The sequence below is a fragment of the Phyllopteryx taeniolatus genome, chromosome 2 (assembly GCF_024500385.1).
Source record: "Phyllopteryx taeniolatus isolate TA_2022b chromosome 2, UOR_Ptae_1.2, whole genome shotgun sequence".
Taxonomy (NCBI): Eukaryota; Metazoa; Chordata; class Actinopteri; order Syngnathiformes; family Syngnathidae; genus Phyllopteryx; species Phyllopteryx taeniolatus.
This window is the reverse complement of record NC_084503.1, coordinates 13,419,850-13,437,896: the sequence shown is the minus strand read 5'-3', so window position 1 is coordinate 13,437,896 and position 18,047 is coordinate 13,419,850. Positions and strand designations below refer to the sequence as shown.

Below are 18,047 nucleotides of genomic sequence, written 5' to 3'. Positions count from 1 at the left end.
TCCTGTTAGGGACTTTTAGTACAGTTACAGAAACAGTACAGTAACCAATATTTAACCACATTAAATATAATTTGCATTTATTCTTTGGGTTAATCTGGAATGTGTTTTAAAGTATAGGGGATATATTTTGAATATTTTATTGTAATGACGATATAATCATTATTTGGTATGAATGAAAAAAAACCTTGAATGACCATACAGACTTTTCTGCACTTTTATTGCTGTCATGGGAAACAGTGTCAGTGCTTCAGTCGTGCTCTTTAGAGGTTGCTATGGCTTCAGTTGTCCACCAGATGTCACAGTCACTGAATCTTTGAATCTTTTTCGGCACAATTGTTAGGAAAGCCTCAGTGCTTCATGAAGCTTCACTTTCCCACTACTAGTGCCTTGGCACAATTCTCTCTCTAAGCTCTTCAGGCAGTTCCTTTGACCTCATGATTCTCATTTGCTCTGACATGCACTGTGAGCTGTAAGGTCTTATATAGACAGGTGTGTGGCTTTCCTAATCAAGTCCAATTAGTATAATCAATTACAGCTGGACTCCAATGAAGGTGTAGAACCATCTGAAGGATGATCAGAAGAAATGGACAGCACCCGAGTTAAATATAGTGTCACAGCAAAGGGTTTGAATACTTATAGCTGTGATATTTCAGTTTTTATTTTTTAATACATCTGCAAAAATTTCAACAATTCCGTTTTTTTCTGTCAATATGGGGTGCTGTGAGTACATTAATGAGGAAAAAAATGAACTTAAATGATTTTAGCAAATGGCTGCAATATAACAAAGAGTGAAAAATTTAAGGGGGTCTGAATACTTTCCGTACCCACTGTATAGACAAACAACCAATCACACTCACATTCACACCTACGGGCAATTTAGAGTCCTCAATTAACCTAGTGTGCATGTTTTTGGGATGTGAGGAAACCGGAGTACCCGGAGAAAACCCAAGCAGGCACAGCGAGAACATGCAAACTCCACACAGACGAGGCCAGATTTGAACCCTCGTCCTCAGCACTGTGAGGCAGATGTGCTAACCAGTCAGCTGCCCTATCTAAAATATATATTAATTCAAATTATCTTATTGATTTTTGATTATATTTATCAGATAATTTGATGTAAGGGAGTGTTTGCGAAATGTCATCGTGACAACTGGTCACGATGACAGGTGAACTGTATTTCCTGACATTGCTTTTCTGAAGTGTTCCTGAACTCATGTGGTGATATCCTTTACACATTGATGTCGGTTTTTGATGCAGTGCCAATTGTACGTTGAGGAACATTGTCCTTAAACTGTTCGACTATTTTCTCATGCACTTGTTCACAAAGAGGTGAACCTCGCCCCATCTTTGCTTGTGAATGACTGAGCAATTCAGGGAGGCTCCTTTTATACCCAATCATGGCACACACCCTTTCCCAATTAGCCTGTTCACCTGTGGGATGTTCCAAACAGGTGTTTGATTAGCATTCCTCAACTTTCTCAGTCTTTTTTGCCACCTGTCCCAGCTTTGTGTTGCAGCCATAAAATTCTAAGTTAATGATTATTTGCTAAAAACAATAAAGTTTATCAGTTTGAACATTAAATATCTTGTCTTTGTAGTGTATTCAATTAAATATAGGTTGAACATGATTTGCAAATCATTGTATTCTGTTTTTATTTATGTTTAACACAACGTCCCAACTTCATTGGAATTGGGGTTGTATATTAACATTGGTTGGTAGAAGTCCAATTCACTTTCATATAATACTGTCTAAGAAACCTCGTTTTTGTCGCTTTTTATTGCAGTATTCAAGTTTAGGCCAGCTGATGCAAAGCCAAGCTATGCAGCAGCAGCAAAACATGAAACAACAGCTGCAACCAGAATTTGCCTTAAATCTGAAGTTACAGACAAATGTGCCCCAATTCCGTCCACCAATCTGACCAGAGGGGATGTTTTCGATTGCCATCTGTTAATACACTGGGGCTGTGTTCGCACTCCAGGTCAATTCAGAATTTTTGGGCCAATAAGACGTATCAGATTTCTTTTTTTTTTTCGTCAATGTGACCAGTACAGCCCCGATTTTTTCATATACGCCCCAGGTCTCTTTCATATGTGGCTATAAATCGGAACGTATCCGACGGAAGTGCATTATGGACGCTCACGGGGCGTGCAGTCGACATATACGCCATCAAAAGGCGACAAACGTCAAAATAGTTCGACAAAACAAGCCACAAAACGGCAATGGCAGGCGAAATAGAAAACAGTCAGTGGCGAGAAGGTGTTTTAGAACTGATAAATATAATAAAATGTTGGCTTCCCTGATAAATATAATAAAATGTTGGCTTCGGTTGTACAAAATCCTTGAAAACGTCACAAATAAGTCATGACGAGACCTATACGCGGGGCTGTATATACCTCCGTAAACGTCCTCGTTTGAAAGCATGCGTTTTGACATCACGGACGTCTTCCATACACAACAGACAATCCACTTTGTCCTTGTAATGTAAACGATGCATAAAAGATCTGATTAAAAAAATAATAATCAAAATTGGGCATCATGATCTGCAGTGTGAAGGTAGCCTAAGAAACTAAAATACACTATAGGTACACATCGTCATTTTACCTATGCCAAAGTTATTATTTTTATGTGGGTTTGGTCCCCTTAGGTGCATGTTTTGGACAGAATGTAAAAATATCTGACAGAGCAGGGGTGTCAAACTCATTTTTGTCATTGACATTGTTGGTACGGTTTCCCTCAAAGGGCCATTATGACCGTGAAACCATATTAATGTTTCATCGCCTCATCATAGTATTTATTATACAGTGCTGTGAAAAAGTATTGGCCCATTTTTTTATTTTGGCATAGTTTCCTCTACTTTAAGATCGTCAAACAAATCTAAATAGACAAATATAATCCAAGTGTATTTAAAATGCTGTTTTTGAATGGTGATTTCATTTATTAAGCAAAAAAAAAAAAAAAAAACTATTCAGTTACCTGGCTCTGTGTGAAAAAGTAATTACCCTCCTTTTTACATCATGAAGTAATTGTCGCTAATCACAATTTTTGGTTAATTTTCACTGATCACACCCGAGCTTGATTACCTCCAGACCTGTTCACAAGAAATCAGTTAAACAGAATCTGTTGTAGTTGTAGAAGTTGTATCCCCACAGCGCCAACACTGAATACTGTATACTTCATACAAATAAGAAGACGCTGCTCATGGAATTACATGCGCATGTTTGGCTAATGCCGTTGTGCGGGCCAATGTCATGCTGACTTCAAATTGATCCTGCGAGTCGGACGAAATTGCAATGGGGGCCAGGAGCTTGACATGTCAGATGTAGAGGTACACATGGAAACTAAGGTTTCAGAATAATGTCTGTGAATATTCTCATTCATCCAGGTAATTTCATTCTCAGGGCATTAAATTGATCACAACCAGAACAGTCCAATTGCGATTGATTCAATGACCCGAGAAGGTTTCATAACAATAAACCACAACATTGTACTTCATTGATTTGAAATGTATGATTTCTACCCCAAATGCAAGACAAGTTCCAAGCTAATTAATACTACAGCTTTAATTTCCTGTACATACAAAACAGACGATTCTCAGGTGTTACATGTATTAAAATATAATTGCACAGTATATATCAATTATCTTTACAACCACACCATTTGCAGACAGAAGAACTGTAACAAGATTAGAGATGACATCTTTAAACAGCACAAGTTGCTACGAACGGTTCGTACATTCGCCGAGTAGACAGGTTTTTGTGCGTACAATTTTGTTTGATTTAGAGTACAGCACACAGACTGGCTTACAGGCTGCTTTAAAATGACAGACGTCAGGAATATGTCAATTATTATCCTCTGCTTAAATAAAGCATTTGATTATTCGATAAAAGCATTTATTTTAAATATTAATTAAATGTTAAATACAACCTAGGAGAGGTTAAAGGAGCAGTGAATACTTTTACTCAAGTGTTGTGTTAGTCAAGTAGTACTGCCTTTTTCTTCTGATTTGTTGAGGTTTGTAACAAACATTCCTCCCCTACTGGACAAATACAAATTAAGACCTTTTTCATACTTCAAATGTGAAATCCATTTTTGTAAATGGTACATTTTATTGAGCCACCTAAATTGAATCTAATTACTATGCCTGCTTGCCAGTGAACCAAATAAAACATTTGCATCCATTGTTGATTTGAAATATCTGTGCTTTCCACTATGGTAAGCACACATGTCTGCTATGAAAAAGCACTATAAACACATTTTGACCATCTGGGAGATAATTTAAAAAAAAAAAAAAAAAAAAGACTTAAAAGGCAATCACCAAGCCAAAGCAGGCCTGCCTGTTACAATTGAGAAATACAGTGCTTATTTTACTGCAAGTGTTGCAATATGTTGTGAAAAATCCATTTATTGTTTTCTTTGTTTCCAACTACTCAAATGTTCAATCCATTAGCAATCAACAGGAACTGCATCTGAAAATTCCAAATTTAATGTCACAAAATAAACCGTTGTAAGAAATACATGTATAAAATGGTTGGTACTCCTCTGTTAATAAAAGAAAAACCCACAGTGGTCACATAACTTGAATCTAACAAGTTCTAATATATAAAACTTATGAAAATTAACCAATGAAAATCAGACACTTCTTTTGAAATGTGGTTCAACAGAATTATTAAAATAAAATAAAATAAATAATAATAATAATGAAACAGGTCTTGACAAAAATGATGGTACCCCTAGAAAAGATTGAACATAATTTGACCATAGGGACATTTTCAAACAAGGTGTGTCCTCTAATTAGTATCACAGGTGTCTTCAAACTTGTAATCAGTCAGTCGTCCTATTTAAAGGGTGACAAGTATTTACTGCGCTGTTTAGTGGCTTGGTGTGTACCACAGTAAACATGGATCAGAGGAAGTGAAAGAGAGTTGTTCTCATGAGATTAGAAAGAAAATTATAGACAAGCACGTTAACGGTAAAGGCTATAAGACCATCTCCAAGCAGCTTGATATTCCTGTGACTACAGCTGCACAAATTATTCAGAAATTTAACATCCACAGGACTGTAGCAAACCTCTTTGGACATGGTCGCAGGAAAAAAATAAAATAAAATTCAAGAGACGAATAATATGAATGGTAACAAACAAGCTGAGAACAACCTCCACCACTGTTGAAAATAAATTTAAAAAAGCAAGACTGAAATTTGCCAAACTGCATGATGACGAGCCACAAAGCTTCTGTGAGAATGTACTACGGACAGATGAGACAAAACTGGAACTTTTTGGATGCAAAAATGGAGCATACCAAGAAAAAAACACTGTCCCTACTGTGAAACACAGAGGTTCTGTTATGTTCTAGGGCTGCTTTGCTTCATTTGGCACAGGGTGTCTTGAATTTGTGCAGGGTACAATAAAATCTCAAGACTATCAAGGTATTCTAGAGAAAAATGTGCTGCCCTGTGTTAGAAAACTTGGTCTCAATCGCAGTTCATGGGTCTAGCAACAGGATAATGACCCAAAACACAGGGCTAAAAACACCCAAGAATGGCTAAGAGCAAAACACTGGACTATTCTGAAGTGGCCTACGAGCCCTGATCTGTATCCGATTGAACATCTTTGGAAGGAGCTGAAACATGCCGTCTGGAGAAACCACCCTTCACACCTAAGACAACTGGAGCAGTTTACTTCAGATTGGGCCAAAATACCTGCTGAGTGTTACAGAAGTCTCATTGAAAGTTACAAAAATCATTTGATTGCCTCAAAAGGTTGTGCAACAAAATATTAAGGATACCATCATTTTTGTTGGGGTCTGTTTCATGAGTTTGTTTTTAAAGTACGTAATTCTGGTGAACCAAAACTAAAAAGCAATGTCTTATTTTCATTGGTTAATTTTCATTCTTATTATTTTTGTCAGATTCAAGTTATTTCTGTGACCACCGGGTTTTTTTTCCATTAACTGAGGGATACCAACAATTTTATCCACATGTATGTGGATCCACGGAGATTACTTAGAAGACAGTTATGAGACTATCAATTGAAACAGTGCAATGAGGTGATCTCTTGGTCAGTTTCCTCAAGCATATGAAACCCACAGATAATGTAAAAATGAACAAAATGTCATTGTATTTATTTTGCTGCATTTAGTTTTTACTGCATAATAGGAACCACAGGCATGCAAGTCAGTATTTCTTAGTCATGAAACTTTGTATGCTTTACATAACTAAATTCAGATTTTTGTCTTCAGCATTCATGTCCCAACGCTAATAAAACCTTGAGATGTTAACCATGGTGTTTGACAATGCGTACACTCGCCTTATCCTCAAGTATGTGGAATAAAATTTAAAATCGTCTTAAATCAGTTGTGTTCCTCTGTTAGAAAATAAACCTCTCATATTTGATGTGAAAAGTGGTTGTTTAATTTTATTCTACTTATGACTTATCTTTTGTCGTTTATAGGGAGGTTCACATAAAGCAATTTTAGACAGTAGTACTGCCCACCTAACATATGTAAGATCTACTTTTCCCACTTGTTCCCTTAGATCAGGTGTGTCAGACTCATTTTTGTCACGGGCCACATTGTAGTTACGGTTTCCCTCAGAGGGCCGTTATGACTGTGAAAAAAGTCACTTCTGTGACCAGGCCTCGAGTTTGACACCTGTGCCTTAGATGATGCCTCTTACTGTATAGAGATTGCTATTATTAAGGTTTAGTATTTAATTGTACAATGTTGTGGATACTTGTCCACTCCACACATCTTATGAAAATAAATAATTTGTGTGCATGAGTATTGATAAAAAGGATCCCTTTGGGCACTCAATTTATCTAATAAAGGATGCCTCTACTTCACATTAGTTTACCTGAGCAACTACTCCAACTTTGTTCTCTGTACTGTACTTCATCAAAATGTACGCAATAATTTTCCATACTTTAATGCAAAAGTACAGACTGACATAAAAAAACTGCATCTTAAGGTCAAGCCTAACCAAGTTTTCAATTAACCTATGGCAAGACTAATGAATAAATTAACTTGAAAGCACAGCTGGAATCATGACATGAAGCAATATCAGCTATACGCCAAGAGCATTCAGACTGTAAAACAATTGAACTGCACTCAACCTTTTAACAGATGTTGCATCAGAAAAATCATTCAAATTCATGAGCTGACATTTCATGTTGGCAAAATCATGCCAACATCCACAAAAAGGATGAACAGATCTAAGGAAAAAAAAAAGACCTTCTGAACACAAACCATTTCAAAGTCTGAGAGCAAAAAGGCATTGAGACGCTCCCACAAAAAGCCTAACAGCAGCACAATGCTGGAAGTAGTCCATAACCATATGAGACAGGTTTACAGCCCGTGCCTGACACCATGTCTGTCTCAAGATTCAATATGCCGAGGAGTGTGATATTGGGACTGCAGTCACTCAGTGACATCCCAGATTTCAGAGAGCAGCGGGGGAAGCTTCTTGTCCTGAAGACGAAGGGCAAAAACCTGCTCAGAGTGCACACTGCTCAGCGTACGAAGGCTCACCAGCTTCATCAGCATGCGTGGAAACATCAAGTGATCCTGAGAAAACAATTCAAAAGATAAAAATTTTCACCCAGAAACTGGAACAATAATTCTGGCAACAAACATTATAGTAAAGGCAGGAACACAGCTATTATTTATAGAATTTAGTCACCTGTGCTTTTACACACATTTGTTACCAGCATATCTCAACAACTATAAACATTTGTGGAGGTGTGTCACTGACCAATTAAGACACCCATCCAGCCATCCATTTTCTTCCATTTATCCGAGGTCAGGTCGCGGGGACAGCAGCTTACGCAGAGAAGCCCAGACTTCTCTCTCCCCAGCCACTTCATCCAGCTTTTCCGGGGGAATCCCAATGTGTTTCCAGGTCAACAGGGAAAAGTAGTCTCTCCAGCGCCTTCTGGGTTGTCCCTGATACGTGCCCGGAACACCTCACCATCCTAAACAGATGGCCGAGCTACCTCATCTGGTTCCTCACGATGCGGAGGAGCAGCGACACTGAGCCCCTCCCGGATGACCGAGATTCTCACCCTCTCTCCAGGAGAGAGCCTGGAAACCCTGTGAAGGAAACTCATTTCGGCCACTGGTATCCGCCATCTTGTTCTTTCGGTCACAAACCACAGCTCGTGACCATAGGGTAGGAACGTAGATTGATCGGTAAATTGAGAGCTTTGCCTTTCGGCTCAGGTCCTTCTTTACCACGACAGACCCATACAGAGTACACATCCCCGCAGACGCTACACCGATCTGCCTGTCAATCTCCCGCTCCATTCTTCCCGCACTTGTGTACAAGACCCCGAAGATACTTGAACTCCTCCACTTGGGGCATGATCTCTTCCTCGACCCGGAGAGGGCACTCTACCCTTTTCTGACTGAGGACCATGGTCTCATATTTGGAGGTGCTCATTTTCATCCCAGCCGCTTCACACTCGGCTGCGAACCGCTCCAATGAGAGTTGAAGATCACAGCTTGATGAAGCCATCAGAGCCGCATCATCTCCAAAATGCAGACGGGTATTACTGACGTCACCAAACTGGACCCCCTCAATGCTTTGACTGTGCCAAGAAATGCTGTCCATGAAGGTAATGAACAGAATCGGTGCCAAAGGGCAGCGGAGTCCAGTACACTATATTCCTGGAGAACCATCCACAGGACTTCCCGAAGGACACGGTGGAACGCCTTTTCCAAGTCCACAAAACACATGTAGACTGTTTGGCCGAACTCCCATGCACCCTCCAGAACGCTGCTGAGGGTGCAGAGCTGGTCCACTTTTCCACGGCCAGTACAAAAACCACACTGCACATCCTGAATCTGAAATTCCACTTCCTGATGGACCCTCCTCTCCAGCAGCCCCATCTTACCAGGGAGGCTAAGGAGTGTGATCACCCTGTAGTTGGAACAAAACCTGCAGTCCCTTTTAAACACGGGGACCACCACCCCGGTTTGACAATCCAGAGGCATGGTGCTTGATGTCCATGCGATGTTGCAGAGGCGTGTCAACCAGGACAGCCCCACAATATCCAGAGCCTTTAGGAACTCCGGGCGGATCTCATCCATCCCCAGGGCACTGCCCCCGACAAGATTTTTAACCACCTCGATAACCTCAACCCCGGACATAGAAGAGCCCACCTAAGAGTCCCCGGACTCTGCTTCCTCATAGGAAGGCATGTCGGTAGAATTCAGGAGGTCAGCAGCGCCCATCCCCACCACACAGTATTAATGGTCCACTGCTTCCCCTTCCTGAAACGTCGGACGGTGGACCAGAATTTCCTCAAAGCTGTCCAGAAGTCGTTCATCATGGCCTCACCGAACTCCTCTCACTTGAGTTTTTACCTCAGCGACCACCAAAGCTGCGTTCCGCTTGGCTAGCCATTAACTTCCACCTGTGTCCCATAGGCCAAAAAGGCCCGATAGGACTGTTTCTTCAGCTTGATGGCATCCTTTACCGCTGGCGTCCACCAACGGCTTCTGGGGTTGCCGCCACGACAGGCACCGACCACCTTAGGGCCACAGCTCTGGTCGGCCCCCTTAACAATTGAGGCCCGAAACATGGTCCACTTGGACTCAATGTCCTTCGCCTTTCCTGCTGCCGCAGGTGGGGGTTGAAGCTCCTTCTGACAGGGGACTCTGCCAGACATTCCCAACAGACACCCACAATACATTTGCGTCTGCCATGTCGACCGGCATCTTCCCCCACCATCAGAGCCAACACAACACTAGGTGGTGATTCGTTGACAGCTCCGCCGCTCTCTTTACCAGAGTCTCCAAGACATGCGGCCGCAAGTCTGATGACACAACCACAAAGTTGATCAAGTTGGCCTAGTGTGTCCTGGTGCCAAGTGGACACCCTTATATCTGAACATGGTGTCCGTTATGGAGAATCCATGACGAGCACAGAAGTCCAATGACAGAGCACCACTTGGGTTCTGATCGGGGGGGCCGTTCTTCCCAATCACACCCTACCAGGTCTCACTGTCATTGCCCACGTGAATCACCCAGAGGAACAAGTGCGTCCCCAGCAGGGGCACTCTCCAGCACCCCCTCCAAGGACTCCAAAAAGGGTGGGTACTCTGAGCTGTTGTTTGGTGCATAAACACAAACAACAGGGAGGACCCGTCCCCCTTCCTCAGGCGGAGGGAGGCTACCCTCTCGGCCACTGGGGGGAACCCCAACATATAGGCACTGAGACGTGCGGCAATCAGTATGCCCACACCTGCTCGGCGTCTCTCACCGTGGGAAACTCCAGAGTGGAAGAGAGTCCAACCCCTCTCGAGAAGACTGGAGCCGAGCCCGACTTCTGTAGCCGGGGATCAGACAGTCTTCGGCCGCCGCCCAGCTCACTCTGCATCCAACCCCTTTGGCCCCTCACACCAGTGGTGAGCCCATGGCTATGCCCGGCCAGGCCCCACGGGTGCAGGCCGGGAACAGTCCGTGCATTAAGCAGAAGAACATTAACCACCACGACTTGCTACTGTTCAAATGTCAAAGTAGGGTGAGTTTCTGTGTCCGTTTAGTTTAACTTCCAATGCAATTAAACAAGTTTACAAATTGATCGTTTTTTATATTCTCCGACTCCATTTCCTTCTCAGTTGCTCTTATGTATGGTATTGCAATTGCTGCTAAATTGAGAGGGAGATCATAATGTAACATTTATGTTGAGAGCCTCATTTGTTTTCAATGCAGTTGAGTCTATTGTCTCGCATTACATGCAAACTGCATTTTAGGTCAATATAAACAGACTTTTTGGAAAACATTAACCAAATTGAAGATTTCCCAAAAGTATACAGTCCCCTCCAAAAGTATTGGAATGGCAAGGTCAATTATTTTGTTTTTGTTGTATACTTAAGACATTTAGGTTTCAGATCAAAAGATGAATATGAGACAGAAGTTCAGAATTTCAGCTTTTATTTCATGGTATTTACATCTAGATGTGTTAACTCAGGACAGAGCACCTTTTGTTTGAACCCATCCACTTTTCAAGTGAGCAAAAGTATTGGAACATGTGACTGATGGGTGTTTCTAGTTGCTCGGGTTTTGCCTTTTGGATTGATTGCTCAAACATTAGATAGTACTTGTTTGTGGGTTTGGGTTTCACCTGTGAAAACTGCATTTGCTGATAAGCAAACATGAAGACCAGAGACCTGTCTATGGGAGAAAAGCAAACCATTTTGAAGCTGACAGAAGAGGGAAATTCGTTGAGAGCTATTGCACAAACATTGGACATAGCCAAAACAAGAATTTGGAATCTCCTGAAAAAGAAACTACCGGTGTACTGAGCAACAGACGTCGAACAGGTCGGCCAAGGGTATCGACAGCAGTTGATCACAGAAACAATATGAGAGCTGTGAAGAAACACCCAAAGACAACAGCCAGTGACATCGCTGCCAACCTACACAGGGCAGGGGTGACAGTATCACAATTCACTGTTTGAAGTGGAATATACAGGCCATACCACAACATGCAAACCACTCATCAGTAAAAAGAATCGGAAGGCCAGGTTGGATTTTGCAAAAAAGTACAGAGATGAGCCACAAAAGTTTTGAAAGAAAGTTGCATGGACTAATGAGACCAAGATTAACCTCTACCAAAATGATGGAAAGGCCAAAGTATGGATAAAGAAACGATCTGCTTATGATCTAAAACACACAAGCTCATCTGTGAAGCATGGTGAAGGTAATGTCATGGCTTGCTTGGGCTAGCATGCCTACTTCACGGGCTCACTAGTCTTTATTACAGACATGGAAACACCAAAAGCGTGAAAAAGGTGAAAAAACATTGTAGGGGGGATCCCCCGGACCCCCACAGAGATTTTTAATTTTATTTTAACTAAGCAATCTGGAAGACTTTGAAGAATACAATAAGGCAAAATAAACATTTTCTTCACCGCTCAAGTACATGTTGATGTACAAATTTAAGATTAAAATTAATTTCGCCTAATTTCTTTACTTTTTTGTTTTGGCCTCCAACTTGAGCCAGGCCCATCTCCACCTTTACATGATGCCTGCTTCAAGATGTGCCACATGAATAGCATCCTCCTCTTTAAGCACTCTCATTCTGGAAAAGAATTGACTCAAATCATTGTCTGTTTCACTTCATTTTTCACTATTACCAACTTTTTATTGGCAATTTCTGAATTTGAAGTTAGTTCATTCTGTGTTGTGACATAATCCCTAGCATCGCTCTGTCGCTTAATGCATTTAACATTAACATACATAAACTAATTAGATAATGGTAGGCGTGTTTCCCAATTAATACAAAATGTACTAGCGGATCAGCTCTTGTCGCCGAGGTTCCGTGTGCTTCATGGTTCTGCTGGTACCAGAAACCGAGCCACGACCTGCAGCACCTCAACACGAAAATACAAAAGACCAGTGCAACAAATACGACACTGGCTGATCTGATGAGCAAAAATGTTGCTTAAACGTAACAGTACCGTATTTTCATGACCATAGGGCGCACCGTATTAAAAGGCGCAGTCTCAGTTACGGGATCTATTTCTGTATTTAACACATAAAGACAGCTTGCAGTTTAAACTGTGCTTCGTAAGCGTGTCTCTTCGTAGGTGCCATTTTCGGGGGTCCTTAGCCAAACCGATTTTGTTTTGCACAATGCACACTCCGGCACTATATACCTACTGGGAGCGTGCCTTTAGAGTCCTCCTCCACACGCACCCTTCCCCCTTTATGTCCGCATGCTGTACTCAGTCACGTCCACCTTTCCTCTATGTAAGCAGCGTGTCGGCAGGAAATGCTCCCAGTCAGTCAAGCGGAGCGCTCATCAAAGTCACACATAAGGCGCGCCGCATTATAAAGCGCCCCCCGTCCATTTTGGAGAAAATTTAAGACTTTAAAGTGTGCCTTATGGTCGTGAAAATACGGTAGCAATAGAGGATGTCCGCTCCAGAGGTGGGTAGAGTAGCCAAATGTTTGTACTCAAGTAAGAGTACTGTTACTTGAAAATAATGTGACTCAAGTCAAAGTAAAAAGAAGTCCTCCCAAAAATTACTTGAGTAAGAGTAAAAAGTAGGCTTTACACGATCAAGATTTTTGGGGCCGATCAGCGAGTTAAAAAAAACCCAACAACAATAATAATAAAAAAATACGATAACCGATCCGAACACAAGATGGAGCAATGAGTCTATTTAAATGACTTGTTCATTTACTCTATATACTTGTGTACTGTTTTCTGCGTCTCTTCAAAAATATCTTGTCAGGTCATGTATTCTAATCAGACAGGTCAAACCAACATTACAACATGACAGAAATAATGGGTGCTAACTTACTGTAATTGAATTACTTTATTTTAATTACTTCAGACACACCGAAACTTTAAAGCATGATTCTACAGAACGCCGGTACAACCGATAGTGCTAGTGTTGCCTGCTTGCGAGCCGTATCGTATTAAAAGTACAGGAACATATCTCAAGCAAACCTTGAATTAAAGTGCTCTCCCGACCACCCGTGACCACCAGCATACGTCCCCCCCCCCCCCCCCCCCCCCCCACACGACGCGATCGATTGTTGTTGTCGTGGCCGTGGTAATGACTGTATCCGGTCGCGTTTGAGTTGACAAGATAAAGCCCAGTGATCGTAAAAGACGGGACGCGGTGGTATCGGAATACAAGAATAATATGGAATACCCACACTGCCGACATGTTTTTAAAAATATCTTTATTGGCTGTCAGATATTTACAGTACTATGTCAAAAGACACGCGACAAGGCTAAAAATAAACCAGCTTTTGTATTCAAATATACGGTACATGATGACGACGCAGAGTAAATGTCTTTTGCGGAGCTGATCAGATCGGCGAATTGACATTAAAGCCGATCTAAATGTGAATGTGTAAATTCTGATGTTGCTGTGTGTGTGCGTGCATGTGTTTGCACAGCCAAAACTACAACATCTGCAATTTACTGCAAGGTGTTTTCTCAAGTCATAAGTGGGCGGAAATATCCACATTTGGGCCGACAGTGCCAGACAAATACTACAATACATTAAAGCTGTTGTTTTTGTTCATTTAAATGTAAACACGAGTAGCGCGCCATTGGCTTCATGGTAACGACAACCTTCCCAAGATGCCCGCCACGTCGGCACAGCAATCAGTGGGCCTGGCTTATCTAATGTGAATACCTATGCCCGGGAAGCCCAATAGATCAGGTTGTGTGAGGTCATGTGACTTTCTTTGATTGGTGAACTAGATTTAAACGTCACTACCGCTTAAATTGGATTGGAGCAAACGGCGCCCAATACGGAAGTTGAAGTCGTAGTCTCATGCACGAAGTGACTGATAAATATGCAATAATTGATAAATAACAGTAGCGAGCGACATTTAGATCATTGTAACAGAGTAAGTACTGTTACTTCTTAACAGCAGAAGCAGCTGAAGTGTTTTTTTCTAGTCTCGTCAACTCCTGTGACTTATCTAAAGCAGGTCCCGAGTGCACAGGTGGAACCTCAGGCGCGCTCGAAAACAAACAGGCGCGCTCGAATGTTAGTCTGCCGCGGAGTAAAATTCAGATATTACCTCTGTGTGTGGATGTTGGATGTGTGTAATGGATCTAGCTGCCAGGGTTCAAGGAGTAAGACAGTGATGTGCACCCCCACGCCCCTAGAAAAACTCATCGGATCTACACGATTCACGTAAATAGCCTATTTTGAGTTCAAAACGGCAAATTTCACTGAAAGGCGACTAATTTGGATGTATGTTATTAATGATGTAACTCATGATGGTAGCAGCAGAATTAAATCTGAAGTCTACAAAACCATATTGTCTGGTAATTTGCAGAAAAATGCATCCAAACTATTTGGGAGAAGCTTCATCATGCAACAAGACAATGACCCAAAACACATTGCCAACCCAACAAAGGACTTCATCTGGGGGAAAAAGTGGGAGATCTTAGAATGGCCAAGTCAATCACCGGACTTTAAACCCAATAGAGCATGCATTGTACCTCCTCCTGAAAAGGAGACACTAAAGCCCCAGAAACAAATGAGAACTGAAAGAGGCTGCAGTTAAGGCCTGGAAAAGCATTTCAAATGAAGAATGCAACAGTCTGGTGAAGTCAATGGGTCGCAGGCTTGATGCAGTTATTGCAAATAAGGGTTATGCCACCAAATATTTAATGTTATTCACTTTAAGTTAATTTAATGTCTGTTCCAATACTTTTGCTCACTTGAATAGTGGGTGGCTTTCAAACAAAATGTGCTATGTCCTTAGTTGCTACCACATCTACATGTAAATACCATGAAATAAAAGCTGGTATTCTGAACTTCGTGTCATATTCATCTTTTGATCTGAATCCAAAATGTCATCAGTACACTACAAAAACAAAGAAATTGACCTTGTCGTTCCAATACTTTTGGAGGGGACTGCATTCTCAGCAAAATATCTGCCATATTGACAAAAAATAGTTCATTGATGTGGAGTGCACTATTGTCTTTTCTTTTTAATACGCTTGCTTGTGTGGGCATAACATTTGTTATGTTGCTGTCTAAGAGAAATGTTTTATACTTTAATTTAGTGCATCCAAAAGTTACCCCGGTCACAATCCAATGTGCTCATTGTGATGACGACAACAAGGTCATGTTGACACACTGTGGATAACAAGACAAGAGGTTACATAAACCAGTGGGCACTTACATTTGGTCTCTTTATCGTGATGTAAGACCGCAGAGCGTCAACATATGGCTGTTGCAGCCTCTCCACGAGATCATGATCCTGCACATTTGGCCGATCTAAAGTTTGTAAAAGCAAAACGAACATCTCTTTAACATGCAGGAGACAACATGTCAGATATTCCTTCAGTAATTTAAGATCCACATTGTCTGCCAGATAAAAACACCAACCATTAACATAATTTTAAATTACATTTTCCTTTGAGTTAGATAAACTACCAAATTCCTTAACAGTTGTAATCTTTGGTAAGGATGAAATCTGACCTGCAGAAAATATGTTGATGGCAATAAGCAGAGCGTATTCGGCCTCGTCCAGCTGCAGGTCATTCATTCCTTTAGAAAACTCAAAGATGGGATTAATGAACTCAAACTGAAGGCCTTTTGAGAGAACAGAGGGACACAAAGAAAATAATTAAAATAAAATTTCTGTTAAACTTCTTAACAGTTTCTTCCAAAGAATGTTATTAAATGTTAACATTTCAGTCAAGAAGCACCTGTCAAAAAAAGTGACAAAACAGTCTCAATTTGGATACTCTGCAAATTTTCACTGGAACCTATTTCTACTTACACTCTTCTTACATAATCAATAGTATATGAGGGATGGGTGGGGAGGGTGAGGGGGGGGGGGGGGGGGGGGGGGGGGGTAGAACTGAGACAACACAATAAGTCATCCATAACCACCCATTAAAAGTACCTGCTTTTGCAAAATCCTCCTTATTATAGCTAAAATCCTTCAGAAATGTAATGCTGTCAATGGCAGCGTTGTATCGACGAGATGTCTCCAGCAGCATAATCTGATGAAGACAAACATTATTAATTTCATACTGTAATTGAGACATACAGAGAGTCAATATATAGGGAATAACTATGATTTCACAGCATTACTGAGCAGGAGAATTATCCAATAAGGATACAGATGATGTGAATTTTTAAAGTGTTTCATTCGTAAATACAGTATGTGTTTGCTTAAGCAGCAATTGATTGTACATTGTGCATGTCACACAAAAAGGTGATTTAAAATAATGCCTTATAGCCAGAGCAAAACAGCCGTTTCGAAACGAGCTATAGCAACAAGATTTAAAATAGAAACATGACAAACTTCTATAGTGGAAGTCTTCAACAGAGCAATCTGGTCCTCTCTTGTGAGCTCTAAAAATCCAGGAAGCTGCTTAGCAAAATCCACGATCTCCTGGACCGACATGATCGCCAGCTCAGTGAAGTGGGCGAAACGCTGCTGACGCACTTCTCGGTTCTGTAGATCTTGATTCTGCGGCCATGGCTGGTAATTTTTTTATTTTATTTTTTTATAAACACACACACAAACATACCATTCTTAGTCATAGGCAGTCCCAAATTGCTTAAATAATTGCTTCTTCAAAATTGCATTTGTCATCACATGATATTAATAATCATAATTATTTTGGTTTGTTTCATACCATTACTTAACACTGTGCTGGTCAGAGTTTAAGATTCACATTTTGATTTATTCATCAACTGCATCACTGCTACACAACATAATGCACATCATAATGAGCAAAAGGAGGAGGAGGAGGAGGAAGAGGAGGAAAAAACCCATTGCGTGTGCTACTCTTTCAGGATGGCGGTCACCCAGGGTAACGCGAGCATGCTGTGACAGCCCAAGAGACTGCGTGATTACCGGAGACCAAAAACATGGTGGCGCCTCTTGCATAGACCGGTGAAAACCAGCTACTACAAGACAACCTCTCGTTTTCCTTTTTCAGCGGCGGTTTTTCTTTTTCCTCTTCTCCTTCACCAGCTTCGCAAACAGCGATAACTAGCAGAGAGCCATTTGAGATCGTCACCGACAGCTACGTCAACGCTAACCCATCTGTCATGGAGAATCCCAGTTCCCGCGCTGAGCAGCCGCTGAAGAGGAAGAAGACAGATTACTCTACCTCGATAGAAGATCTACTCGATTTGCCAGAATCACAGACCAGTGTCCTCCTCTCAATTCACAAAAAAAAGTGACTATACAGCAACAGGTCAAGGAGCTCAGATTTGATTATGCCGTGCTCTGATCAAACATGATGTCAACGACAGCATAACTAAAAACTCTCAGATTAGAATATAAAATCATGAAAGAAACCACGCTGGACATTTAATCTTGAAGCATGCGCGACAATCTCATTTTCTCTGGCATTCCAGAAAACACACCAGACCCCGAGGGGCAGATTAAAAAGTTCATGATGTCCACGATCAAGATACAGCAAGATATAGTTGACAAGATTACCATTCACCGTGTTCATCGATTAGCAGGCCCCTGTCCAAGAAACCGACCACGTCCCATCATTGCAATATTTGAACACTTCCAACCAAAAATGTT

General features: G+C 41.3%; 1 protein-coding gene across 1 annotated transcript in view; it reads right to left on the bottom strand.

Moving 5' to 3' along the window:
* Positions 1-3,543: 3,543 nt before the first annotated feature.
* nr1h3 (nuclear receptor subfamily 1, group H, member 3) overlaps positions 3,544-18,047 on the bottom strand; it is a 29,274-nt gene continuing 14,770 nt past the window's right edge. Inside the window, exons 8-12 of the mRNA XM_061761957.1 lie at positions 16,803-16,982; positions 16,398-16,497; positions 15,968-16,081; positions 15,669-15,763; positions 3,544-7,560 (exon numbers count right to left, since the gene is read on the bottom strand). Of these exons, the coding sequence (XP_061617941.1) occupies positions 7,414-7,560; positions 15,669-15,763; positions 15,968-16,081; positions 16,398-16,497; positions 16,803-16,982 (636 nt within the window). The 3' untranslated portion in view covers positions 3,544-7,413. The remainder of the gene's footprint in view (positions 7,561-15,668; positions 15,764-15,967; positions 16,082-16,397; positions 16,498-16,802; positions 16,983-18,047) is intronic.